Source organism: Epinephelus moara, chromosome 1, assembly GCF_006386435.1.
Source record: "Epinephelus moara isolate mb chromosome 1, YSFRI_EMoa_1.0, whole genome shotgun sequence".
In the NCBI taxonomy this organism is placed as follows: Eukaryota; Metazoa; Chordata; class Actinopteri; order Perciformes; family Serranidae; genus Epinephelus; species Epinephelus moara.
Window position 1 is genome coordinate 47,102,403 of NC_065506.1, and position 13,734 is coordinate 47,116,136.

At 41.6% G+C, this 13,734-nt stretch overlaps 1 protein-coding gene across 3 annotated transcripts in view; it reads right to left on the reverse strand.

The window, feature by feature from the left end:
* Positions 1-135: 135 nt before the first annotated feature.
* The window catches only part of si:cabz01068815.1 (solute carrier family 51 subunit beta), a 364,543-nt gene continuing 350,944 nt past the window's right edge, over positions 136-13,734 (reverse strand). The window contains exons 1-7 of one of the 3 annotated variants that reach the window (XM_050052898.1): positions 5,859-5,875; positions 5,611-5,716; positions 3,945-3,986; positions 3,471-3,854; positions 1,665-1,787; positions 1,456-1,546; positions 136-1,342 (exon numbers count right to left, since the gene is read on the reverse strand). In XM_050052898.1, the coding sequence (XP_049908855.1) occupies positions 964-1,342; positions 1,456-1,546; positions 1,665-1,787; positions 3,471-3,854; positions 3,945-3,984 (1,017 nt within the window). In that variant the 5' untranslated portion in view covers positions 3,985-3,986; positions 5,611-5,716; positions 5,859-5,875 and the 3' untranslated portion in view covers positions 136-963. Of the gene's footprint in view, positions 1,343-1,455; positions 1,547-1,664; positions 1,788-3,470; positions 3,855-3,944; positions 3,987-5,610; positions 5,717-5,858; positions 5,986-13,734 lie in introns of those variants that run through there. The other 2 variants (XM_050052889.1, XM_050052906.1) reach the window with 2 other exon arrangements.

Here is a 13,734-nt window from a genome sequence, read left to right on the forward strand (position 1 = left end):
AGACAAGTCTAAAGCAGATCTGAACATACACAGGTTTAAGTGATGTGAAATTGAAGGCATACATGCATGATGGAGAACTGGTTGAGCCTCAGAGGACAAGAGGTAACAACACTGAGCCTTTCATGTTCCAAACAGAGTCATTTTATTTCCCAGTCTTTTGTTGCTCCTGACCCAGCTGAGTGTACATTTACAAAAATCAATAAAGATTATCAGTTTGAACATTAATATATTTTCTTTGTTCTGTATTCAATTGAATATACTGTAGGTCAAAAAGGATTTTACACAGCGCCCCAACTTTTTTTGATATCAGGGTTTTATAGATAGATAGATAGATAGATAGATAGATAAAACTGGGTTGTCGGCGACCTCAAATAATGTGTCCATTCCTCAATACCCTGTAAGGTGTTCATATTCCTTGAGTCCATAAGGGTCCTCAGATCAAAATAATCAAAATGGTTGTTTTCATAAAAATGAATCCAAGCTGTGAGTGTTGTTTTAACAGGATAAAGTAGCGTTGTGTCGGTATGCCGATGATCCTGTCATTTATCATGACAATTATCGATATCGACTGACATGAAAATATTTATCATGACAACATTTTTAGCTGTACTTGGCCCCTCGGTTATATTTCCCTCCTCTGTTTAAGCTTCATGATCTAAAGAAAAAAAAAGCAAAAACAACAAAATTGTCGGCTGAGATCAGGCGACTGTCGCTTTGCTGTAGTTTTGAAACTACAGACCGTGTGTTTGCCGTGTGTAGGTGCAGCGCTGTCTGTAGTACAGAGTGGAGGAGATCGATAGACAGACACAACATGTCACTTAGTTTGATTTTCGTTGTTGAAGGCCAATTATGTGAATAACGCTTAATTGTTCTACTTGTTTAAAATGTATTGCACCAACATAGATATCAGCTCTGTGAGTGCAGGTGACCATGATTCATGTGCAGGCATGTCAGTGAGCAAGGTTATACACTGTCAAGCTCGTTCTGATCGACAGCCATGCCAAAGGCCTTCAGCTCAGCGACTAACTCCTCGTCCAGTTTCTTCTCGTGTGTCTCCTCCTGTTTCTCCTCCTGATCCTCCTCCTGTTTTACCTCCTCTGCTGCAGCATCTGGGTACAGGCAGGAGGTGTTGCCGTCTCTCCACGTGACCACGATGTCCCCTGCTTTGAGTTCGTTCACCTCCCCGTTGGGTGAGGGGGGTTTGTGTCCCTGTGTCAGCCTGTCGGGTGACGGTGATGGTTTGCTGCTGCTGTCATCTCTGAGGGATGAAATGATCCGCAGCTCCTCATTTCTCAGAGCCGCTGCAGCTGCTGCCTTGTACTTTGCAATCTTCTTTCTGTTCCTGAAGAAAAAAGACAGGAAACTATGTCACTTAACAGCCTCTAATATAGAAATACCATACATCTTCCTTCAAGTGTTCTCATGTTAATGTCACTGTATAACGTAAGGTCATACTTGTTGGCCATGGCTCCCATTCCCAGCAGCATAAAACCAACAAGAAGGCAGACGAAAGCCAGTCCCAGCATCACATACTTCCATATGGTTGCTGCAACAAAAAGAAGACAACACTCTGCTAAACATACAGCTTATTAATTGGTATTAATACGTGGCTGAAACACTATATTTTCATTTGGATGAAGTATTTTAGGAGCAGCAGCACGTACGGTCTTCTGTGCGATAGAACCAGCGGAGGTATTCTTTTTCTTCCTCTGTCATGGCTGCCAGCTTCTTTTTCTGCTCCTCTGCAGGATCGGACTCGACTGGATCATCAGATGCCCTCCTGGATCCTTGAGGAAGAACAAACACACAGTGGCACTGTTTGTTACAGATCATGTCACACATAAAATACAAACACTAAACTTATCATCAGTCTTATACTGAATAGGAGGTGTCTCAAAAACCTTTTGTTCAACCACCATTTACCAATGATTTGTCGTAAAATATGACACATGTAAATACAACCGTTTCTGTCAAGAGAGCAGTTTAATGTCCTGTGAACAATATAATATTACCACGATATCTTATCTAGCCCTAACCGCCATATGGATTTTTACTAAACTTGGTAGATATGTAGAACAGGACGCCTCAAGGTGACTGGAGAAATTTAACTCTAATTGGCAACTGGGTGGCGCTATAACAACAGAAAAATGCTTCAAAATGGCTAAAATGCGACTGATTGCTGTGGCTCCCCCTGTGGACCAATGTTGGTGTTTATTTCTAATTTTTGGTATGACTAAGTCATGGTATGGTATGCTGTACTCAATGGGTATGGACTAGTTATACTAGTTAGTAAATTAGAAATATAAATCAGTGGTCAAAGTCCAAGGTTAAACTTGAGTCATTAAAACTAAAGTAAAGTCTTGTCACCAAGTTTTTTTAATCTACAAACTAATTTCAAACCAATGCATGTCAGGCATATCGGCCAATTACAAGTTTGTCATTTCACTCTCACTGCTTATATCATTTCCAGCTGCAGCAGAGAACTGTCTGTAACTTCTGGATGTGTAAATAAGCAACTGTTTGCTAAGTTGAACTTATCAACTAAAATCCGGTGAGATGTTAGCATTGTGCTCACAGCTTGTTTCTGCCGCAAACAGGTTGAAAAAACAAATCAGTAACTGCAGGTTGAAGTAAACGGTCTGAGTGGTCTTCCACCACTGTCTGCCTGAATGCACATATCCCCAATTCAGTTCAGTCTGGCAGCCCAGCCGCCTGAAGACAATGTTGTACATTTGTACAAACCACAAATACGTGACATTGGCATGTTTCACATGTATCGCATCCGCATTTCTAAAGTGACGTAGTGAATGAGCTGACTTTGTCATCAGGAGGTGGAGGGGATGGTGGATGGTGTGTCTCCTAGAGATGGCTGTCAAGCTGCAGACCACTGTTTGATACCAACAAACAACAAAACTGGTCTTGATTTGGTGAGTCATTTCTGTGTTCTGTGGCACGAAAAGTGGTTCTTTTTTACCAAGACAACGCTGCTTTCACCCCAAAACAAAGGAATACTTGGCACACCTATTTCCAAATGGGTGCGTAGGAGAAAGAATAAGAACAAACCTTGTAGAAAAGGCTCCTGCACACTGTCTAACTTGCAAGACTAATGGTTTTAAAGCTGCAATGTTTCGGTGACTAGGAATTTAACCCCCCAAACTGGGTATTTTAGGCCAAAATATGATCTTTTCTTAATCAAAACCAAGTTGCTTTGATGCCGAAACCTAACCACATGTTAACTACAGCGTTGTTGAAACATAAAGTTTCAACTTATCCACTACATAATAACGCACAAACATTATGTATCTGTGGTTTGCAGAAACGTACAATGCCAACATCTTTTTCTGGTGACTGGGTTGAGGTTGGAAACCTTTAAAACAAATATAAAATACAGAAATTAAATTAAATAATAACAGGTCTCCCAGATAGTGCAGAAAATAAACTTTCTGTCCCTGTAATCCTCACTGACTTACTGAGTTTCTCCTGGCAGATGTCCCCCTCATCCAGAGACCTCCACTTTGAGTGTTTGTTGCCATTTGTGAGAATCAGGCGCCGGCCATCCATCGACAGCAACATTGAGGTGTTCTTGCTGATCAGTTTACCCCTGTCGCAGTCCCACATCAACCCTGTCACATCCGCCTCTGGCTCCCCGCAAGGCCGTGTCAGGACAGGTTCTCTCTGAAGGTCTGACAAACATCTGGACGATGCAACACACATCAGCATGTTCTGATCAATCCACATCCACTTCTGAAACTCTGAGTCCACGTTGCAGTTCTTCAGAAGGACTTCACCTGTAGCTGCTGAGTCCTCCAGACACAGGCTGTGCTTGCTGTTGTGGATCATAAACGCCCTCGCCCCTGCAGGTATTGTGAGAGTGACAGGTTTAGATTGCATGCTGTAAACATATTATTTACTTCTAAATGTGTCTAAATGATGCATGAACTTACCGAACAGGGGGAGAAACAATAAGATCCAGGCATGAAACATATCTAAAGAGGATGGAACATTGTCATTATAAATCACGACAATTTCAACTTTTTCATTAAAAAGTACTGACTTCAGGAAAATGGAGTTGTTTTAAGTAGGTGATGTGTTGGCAGGAATGTAATACTATGTATTGGATGTGTTTCGTCCAGTTCTTTGTTACAAATCAGTGGGAAGTTGTGTTCCCCAAGGTTTAGCCCTGGACCTCGTTCTTTTCTGTCTCAGCCACTACGCAGATGACACACTGCTCTATATCTCTGCTTCACCTAAAGATTTGAGTCCTGTCCACAGTCTGGTAAATTATATTTTACAGAACAATACATGAATGGGTAAAAAGTGTCTAAATTTCCAGGCTGAAGGCAAGAGCCTCATGTCACTACATCTGTGGCTAGGAATATGTGGTTGATCACTAAAGCTGTCTTTTAAGACGTACATGACATTTTCAAAGTCACACCATTTATCTTGTGAGGCAACAATGAAAATGACTCTGCCACCACAAAAAACAAAACAAAAACTATTTTTCCCTGCTGTTTGATGATGGTCTAGTTTGTGTTATAAATGTCATTACAAACAGCAGTCAGACTTAGTGTTTGTGAAAGCTATTCCATGAGCCTCTGTATGTGTGTCTGAACACCGTCTTGTACTGTCACATCATCCAGCATGAGCGGTTTGGCGGTGGGTCAGTGATGGTCTGGGGAGGCATATCCTTGGAGGGTTGCACAGACCTTCATGTCATAGCCAACAGTACCCTGACTGCTGTTCGGTACTGGGATGAAATCCTCAGAGCGACTGTCAGACCTTACGCTGGTACAGTGGGCCCTGGGTTCCTCCTAGTGCAGCGGGCTCTGGGTTCCTCCTGGTGCAGAGGGCCCTGGGTTCCTCCTGGTGCAGTGGGCCCTGGGTTCCTCCTGATGCAGAGGGCTCTGGGTTCCTTCTGATGCAGAGGGCCCTGGGTTCCTCCTGATGCAGTCCATCCTGGGTTCCTCCTGGTGCAGGACCCGGCCTCATGTGTCCAGAGTGTGTAGGTAGTTCCTGGATGACAAAGGCACTGATGCCATTGACTGGCCCTCTCGTTCCCCTGACCTAAATCCAATTCAGCACCTATGGGACATTATGTATCGGTGCATCTGACACCTTCAAGTACCGCCACAGACTGTCCAGGAGCTCACTGATGCCCTGATCCAGTTCTGGGAGGAGATCCACCAGGACACCATCTGCCAACTCTTCAGGAGCATGCCCAGACCTTGTCGGGAATGAATACAGGCACACGAGGGCCACTACTGAGTTACATTATGAGTTGCTGTGATTTCAATTTTTACTTTGATTTTCGGTGTTTTGAATGCAGCCCTTAGTGGGTTGATGAATTTGGTTTCCATTGACGTTTGTTACTTCATTTTGTTCTCAACAAATTATACAGTGTAGGCTACATCAGTAAAGATTTTAAATAATTCGTTTATCAAGAACTGATGTGTGATTGAAGTGTTCCCTTAATTTTTTAGCAGTGTATATTCTAAATATTATGTGAGATACCAAGGAAAAACACTCCAAACCATACCATAAAACACCACACTCTGCACGCCATGTTGAGAGTGTGAAGCAATAAGTAACCACCAATGAAGCTTTAATTACCTGCTGCGACCCGTCTGCAAATCACACGACCCCGCACAGGTAGTGAGATCAAGTTTAACAAGCAATGACTTAAAAACGCTCCTGTAACAGTGCAGCTTTACAAAAACTGTAAAAAAATAAAACATAAATATGCAGAGGTAAATATTTCTTTCAAACTACATACTACTTGATGTGTGTACTTTGATTTCTTACGCTCTACTATTAACTGAGAACTACATATATTAATAGAGTTAGTCATTTGTCCTCACCTCTGTGATGTGCTGTCTGTGGCTGAGATGAGAAGGAGGGAGCGTCTGACTGGAGGATGAAAAAAAAAACATAAAGCTTTCCAAAGTTCATGGGGCGGAGCCTGTAGATCATCTCATTCCGCTGCTCTTACTCTCAACACAGACTGTAACAACCTGCCATCATAAACACAGAGTTTATACTGGACGTGACATATGTGCTTATTAATTGTGCTCACAGATGGTCATTTCTGTCCTCTGTGAATTTATCAGACTTTTTGTATTCGTACCATCTACATGTGACATTAAAGAGAGACTCACTTTCAGTAATGAAGTGTGGAGCCTTTAAAACAAAGTCCAGACTGGTAAATTTCAGGTCCCTGACCCTGTTGCTTGGTTACTGTTTAAACAGCCTCACGGTAACCTTGTCTTTTCTGTTTGTGAGGGTTAGTGACTCATCAGTCAAACGCCTGCACACTCAGAGCGCTGTAACGTTTGACTGTTAAAGGGTTTTAGTTTTACAGCAGAGGTGTGGAGAGGTGAATAACCTCTGTGTCAGGAGGGTGAATCTTTATCAGTTGTTTGTGTCAGTTTTATGTGTTTGATCTTATCCAATTAAATAGATTCAACTTTGTCATCATATCACAGAGTGCTGGCACTGAGACAAATGCAGTTTAGCATGTGATGTCACAGCCAGCCTCTTAAGCCGGACAAAAGGAGGGAGACACACAAATAAATGAACAAATAAAGTGATATATGAACTAAAAAAACACATGAAGCAAATTTTACATGAAAACATTACAAATAAAATTTCTGAAATTATCAACAGGTCACTTTATTTAAGCTTTTAAGAGGTGGAGGTGGTCAAATACATAGTTATGACATACTACATTCACTTATGGAACACATGATTGACATAACATTACATTTTTTTTAAGTTTGGTAGGTGTTAAGGAGAAGGTAAAAACATTCTACGTTTACAAACTATATGTTTCAACTTGTATGGAGCTACATTTGTTTCTTTATTATTCAATAAAACAGAGTAGGTTTTGCAATCAAAAAAAAGATTTGAGAGCAAAAGCATCAATATTGCAATCAAAAAATGTTTTATTGCAAGTAAAAAATGATTGATTAAAAAACTGCAAATCCTAAAGTTTTGTTTGCGAGTCTTTTTTTTGGTTTGCAAGTCAAAAAGTTTTGCAAGTAAAAAGTTGAACCTGGTGGGCGGGGCCTAAACTGAAAGCTGTAAGACACGTCTCTATTGGCCAGTCTCAATCAGGAATGACAGCTTGCAAAGCATTTTTTTCTTCTTCTCTCGGGTTTATTGGCAGATTGCAAACAATTTAAAGGTGCATACCGCCACCTACTGTACAAGAGTGTGCAACATCATGTCATTTAGCCTGTTTCTTAAATTCTACTCATCAGCCTAGTACGCTTGCAAAGCAACATGGGAGTGCTGTAGTTCACGGGGAATTCAGTGTGGGAGCTGTGGCGAAAATCAATTCTGAAACCGAAGTTTTTCGGGCTCCAGTTTCCAAAAAAAATTCATGTACACGAGTGGTGTGATAAAAAAATATGATATCCACATGAAACTGCAAAACCCGCTACCAAGTGATGTAATACACCTGCCAAAGCAGTAGGTGGCGATGTAACTTCTAACGGAAAGGCCATTTTAACCAATCACAAGTCAGAGTCAATACCGGAATAGGGAAGTGCGGAAAATAAAAACAACCCGATCCACAAAAATAGCGCGACTTAATTCAACAGCAAGCAAAGAGGACTGATTTTGTAACTGTCGTGATTTTGAGTTCATAATTTTAACATGATTGTTTATAAATAACTTACCTTTTGTATACATGATTGTGATAATATTGCTATGTACAGTGTATAATATGCTGAGAGATATATTTACATTTATTTGGTTTGATTGCACCCCCTGCTGTTATGTTTGAGTATTGCAATGAGTGTGGTGCGTAGAGGTCATGTGATCTAAAGCGTCAAGTTAGTGGGAGAGGAAGGAGACGAGAGCAGGAGTGCTACAAAATGTCCAAAGGGTTTTAAATGAATCAAGACGGATTCATGTTCTCCTAACTACTTCCAAATTCCGGTTCAGAAGGCGAAACGGTATGTGTGACCATGTATATTTTATTGTGTATTTGTGTTATTAATCTGTAATATATATTTCATATTTGAGACTGACGTTCAGAGCTAGCAAGTCTGGGTTAGCTAATGTGATAGAGACCATGGTAGGTTAATGGCGGCTTTGTGTCGCATGTAATTATTGTAAATGTGATTGTGATTGTGTGTATTTTGTGTTACAGTTTTTCACCGCAAAATGGTGTTCACACCGCAAAATGGTGTTCACACTGTGGATTGGAGGAGAATAAAGTTGTGGAACACTGGCTGGTTGACTTGTCAAGTCTGTCTGAACTAGAACAAAACATCTGGAGGCAGTGACAGATTTATAAGCAAAATGATCACACGTTTTTACTTACAAACTTGATTTTTGGTTGCAGTTCAAGAAATATCCTCTCAAAACAGTTTTATATGATTGCAACAAAAAGACACAAAAATACCTCCATAAACTTACAGCTGATCATAATCAGTCAGTTTCTGAACTGTATTAATCGTAAAACACCTGTTTTAGAAACAATATTAACAAAGTTTGGGTTTGTGGACGGTCAAATTCTATGTTAACCTGCCGTATAGCCTCAAACAGTTTTTATTATGCTGCATTTATGACTAGAAAAAAATGACCTTGTGATTATCTGCATGTCAAATGAATCTTCCCAGCTTTCTGATGGTTTAAAACACTTCTATGTTTATGTCTACTGTGAACCTAAACCTCCACCCCTCAAACATTCCTCCCCTCTACCCTTCACAAGCACCTCCTGTGAAAAGGTTTTCTCCTTAAAATCTTGCCCACATTTGCCTCTCAGAACAAATGAGAGATAAGAATTTAGAGTGCATCTCTCAGATCCCTAGTGATAAAAAGTACTCAGGCACACCTCGCCTTGTGATCAGGTAATCTGTTGTAACTGGCTGCAGGTATGAGTCCCTGGGCCAGGCATGCTGGCCAGTAGGCAGAGTGTATGGTTGTGCAAGGAGTGTCTCAAGGTTATTAGAACTTTAATTGTTTCTGTTTTAGCATTACAATGTATAGGTGCATTACACTCACTTTGAGAGACGGAGTGGTGGTGCCAAGCAATTGCCCAACACTGGAGGTTGGTACTGATCTTTTTGTTTTTAATATTGTGATATTAGCCATCTAACAGGCTACTCAAAAAACTTTGTTTGAAGGCCAATCTGTGTAAAATGGCAAATTTGTAGCTGCTATTTACACCATGCTGCCTTATTAATCAAGTCTTTTCTCAACTCCCCTTCCCTTTGTTTTTGTCTTGGGTCCCAGAGAGACCCTTTCAGTTTGAATAAAAGTGATGGCTGAGGGGATTCCACAAAAAGACACTTTTTTATGTGTAAATTCATCCTTCAGATGAAGGACCATAGTCACATTTTTGTTTTTGAGCACACACTCCTGCTCCCAACTTGGTGCATTCACAGTGCGATGACATCCTGCTCTACACCCGTCAAAATGTTCATTCTTGACCCTCTCTGAAGTCTCCAACAACTAAATGTAGGGCAAGTTGAAGTGTGCATGTGACAAGTTGTGCCAAACACCGAGCTGGTGGACAAACAATTCATTATGGATTAAAAACTTCTTGTGGGAAGAAGGGTTTGGACCTCACATGGTGGGTTTTTAGATGAAATTGGAATGGATGACGTGCCTGTACTTATGTCTCTCATTATCTGGGTGTGTTCATCCAACTTTGAGAAATTAGATTTAGTACAATTTCAGTCAGACTAACATGTTTACATGTATTTTAAAAGTCTGGTTTTAGTTGGAGTAACACAATAAATTGATTTTCTCTGATGTCATGTAAACATAGTAAGTCATAATGATTTTTGCTAAGATGTATGCAGTATGAATAGTATGTCACCTTCTCCTATTCTTGTGCTGTCTTGCAGAGTTCAGCAGGTGATAACTGAGGGGAAGAAGCTGAGTCTGCTGGTCTTGGAAATGAGAGTCTTGTAGCGAAAATATCACTGCACGCGATTGGATAACACTACGACCAGTCAGAACAATACTTAGCACTTAGCTACCAGCGGAGCTAACTGGTAGATTAGACTCTTGCCGTATTCGGTCGGCAAAACAGCAAAAACGTCCTTCTTGCAAAGGAAAGATTCGAGTGCTGTCTTCTGTTCCTCTTTTAGAGAAAAAGCCAAGTCTGACTCGTTCATTGTAGCGGCCAAAGCCGTTTCAAACAACTGGTGTTCATCCGTAGCCATCTTGCAATGTTTACTGACTGATTCCGGACTTCGTCGTCGCAGCGCTGTCATCATCTGTTTAGCTCACCTCTGGCCCGCCTTTATCAGATACACCGATGTGATTGGTGCAGCTCGGCTCCAATGGCATGAGTAATGAGCATCATCACTGATTGCCAGAGTGACTCGCTGAGCAAATTCAAATTGTGCTCTCGCGAGAACTCTGGATTTCCAGGGTACATGTTTACATCCTTGTACAAAAAACGGCTTTGGTCTCTGTAGTTAATTTCTCTGTTCATGACAACTATACGGGAGCGTGGTCAATTTGAGTGACAGGTGGGTGCTTTCTGATGACAAGTCACTACCAAAACAAGAATGTTGGTTAGGTAACGTAGCCATGGTGTAACCTCAGATTCCTCCCAGAGAAACAACAGGTAGGCTCCAGCTCACTCAGATAATGCAGGAAAACAGAGCACATTACACCTGCACTGAAAACACTGCACTGGCTGCTGGTACTGCAGCCGCTCCCAAATATATTACCGACCTGCTCACTGGCTAAAGCCCAATCAGATTCCCCAGATCATTGAGCATGTGTCTCCTGAACGTCCCAAGAATGAAGACTATATCAGGTGAAGGTGCATTCAGTCACTGTGGTGCTGTTCGCTGGAACAAACTGCCTGATAACCTGAGATCTGCTGCAACTGTGTCTTCCTTTCAAAGCAGTCTTAAAACACTGCTTTTCTCTCAGGCTTTTTGGTAGTGAATGCATGCAAGTGTGTGTGTGTGTGTGTGTGTGTTTGTGTGTGTGTTGATTAGTCCCTGTTTATTCAGCAGTAATAGTGTTTGGTTTGCTGCAGACGTTCACAGGAGACAAATTGTGTCTGCTGCTGGCTGCAGACACACAGATGAAGAAGGTAGTGGTGCTCACAGAAATACAGATCTCACGTTCACACTGCTTTCCTCTCTGTCATCACTTTAATCCTCCACCCCTAATATTTTCTGTTTCCCTACACTTTCACTGCCTCCACTTCCATCACATCCCCTCTCCTCCCTCCACCACATCTCTCAGCCTCTCTTTCCTGAGCGACAGTATTTCAATCAGGAGCAGCTAAATTAAAAGAGGTATTTAAAAAGTCATAAAATCCATTTATTGACACAGTGGGAAAGCTGAAAGAGTCTCTGGTGATTAGACCCTGTTGTGACGTCATGCTTATGGTGCCATGAGCTGTACAGGAATGTGATGAAGGGATGAACAGTGAGAGGTGGAGCAGGGTTTCTGATGAGCACACTGGCGGTGGAGGTGAATCTGTCACGTGTTGATTTACTAGCCAAGCTGTATTTGTAGTGTCAGTGCCACCAGATGGCGATAGCTACATTTAGGTGCCATATGGGAACTTTGCAAGTCACTGGATTACCACATGTGGTCCTGCAAATGTGAAAGGATGAATAAAGGGATTCTGAATGCTGTAGCTTTTTAAAATGGGATGGATACAGGAAGTGTGGTGCTTGTGTTAACAGCACAGTGTCGTGACTAAATCTCTAACAGGCAGACAGCAGCAGATCAGAAAACAAGATTATATTGTAGTTTTATTTGAGCAAATCTACATATCAAACAGAGGAAGGAGGATAGGAATAAATGGCCTCTCTAATAGATGCCTTTTCCAAATAAGGCCTGGTGTGTTCTGCAGTTAAATAGAGGCTCAGCCACTATTAGACAATTTACTGTAATGGTTTTCTCATTGGACTGGGGACGCAGACAGAATGGAAACAATGATGCAGTTTGGACAAGTGCCTGCAGCCTGACCTAAAATGCACGAGAAAGGACACTGAGGGCATTTTTTTATTTTAGGTATGATTAATTCAGACTGTGCCTGGGTACAGTTGCCCCCTCTCCACTTCCCCGCCTCTCAGCATTCACAATAGTAATGTTACAAACCATAAACTTGCGTCATCATCTGCGTGACATTTCAAAAGATTTTAAAACCAACTCATCAACCACAGACACTTGATCAGTGGCACTACACATCAAAATATGACACTGCAGGGAGCCTCCTGCATCACTTTTATTTGTGTCAGCTGATACTTGTTACACACACAGTGTCTTTTGATCATCAACTTCAGTTTTAACAGGAAATGCATAGTTTCTCCTTCTCCTTCTCCTTCTTATTTTCAGGTGTGCTTCCTTTGGTTTGGACAACAAAAGGACACGGTTTAGACAAAAACATCACAGCATGGCTTGAAATAAGTAAGTTTGTCACTAATATAATGTAAGTCACATGACATATATCATGTACGTCTCATGACATAATGTAGCATGCTACACAGCTAGTGGGGGGCTGTGGCTCAGGAGGTAGAGCCTAATCAGAAGATCAGTGATTTGCTCCTCCAGTCTGCATGTCAACGTATCCTTAGGCAACATAATGAACCCCAAATTGCTCCTTGTAGCTGTTCCATCGTAACGTAAGTGTGTATAAAACTGAGTAACAGGTGGCACCTTGTATGGTAGCCTCGGTCACCAGTGGGTAAATGTATGCATAAATGGGTGAATGTGACATGTAGTGTTAGCGTGCTTTAAAGGGCAACTAATGTTTTTTTCAACCTGGGCCCTGTTTTCTGATCTACTTTTGTCTAAATGAGTGATAGGAGGTTCAATATTTGACATTTCTCCAGTATGAATTCGGACATGTTTGTTGTGGCAAGTCAAAACACTCACTCAGAGTGAAAGTCTTGCTCTGAAATCTCACGTCTCGCGAGGTTTGAGTTGTTGCAGGAAGTTACCGCTGGACTGACCTTACAAATGCGAGGAGTTACTCTGTTTGGAGTAGTCATGGCTGAATTTTTACCTGATTTTGACCAACTGGATCTGGTTGAGCCATTTGAACTTGATGACTGCCCATATTTATTTGAACATGGAGTACACGGACGTACACGGACGCAGAGCTCATTGAAACTGAAGAGCGGGCGAGGAGAGAGAGGGAGCAGCAACAGGCAGAGGAACATGTCTGAATCCAGCTAAAGGTAAACACAGACGTTCATTTCTCCTTTCCGTTATGTTGTCGAATAATTATACTAACAAGCCTATCTGTGTGAAAAAAATGCACTTTTAGTGGACGTATTTTGACGTTGTTTGACGCTGTCTGAGTGCCCTATTATTTAATATAGCGCGTGCTCACGGGCTGCAGGCAGGTCAGCCCTAGCTTCATACTGGAGAAATGTCACATATTGAACATCCTATCACTCATTTAGACAAAAGCAGATCGGAAAATAGGATTGAAAAAAAAAACATTAGTTCCCCTTTAAGTGGTTGGAAGATGAGAAAGATGCTATACAAGTGAAGGTCCCCTTCCTTCCTTTCTCCCACATCATGCAGACTTTCTCACTCTTTATGCCAAAGCAGTTGCTCAGAGCATCATAAAATGCCGCTGCCAGGTGCTTTTCACACCACGGCTTAAAGGGAAATTTCGGTTTATTTCAACCTGTCTCCTATCGTCCTAAATTTGTTTCAAGTGACTAGTGACATAAAAATAATAATTAGCATGTTAGCCGTTAGCCTAGATACAGCCGGGGCGCATAGTAG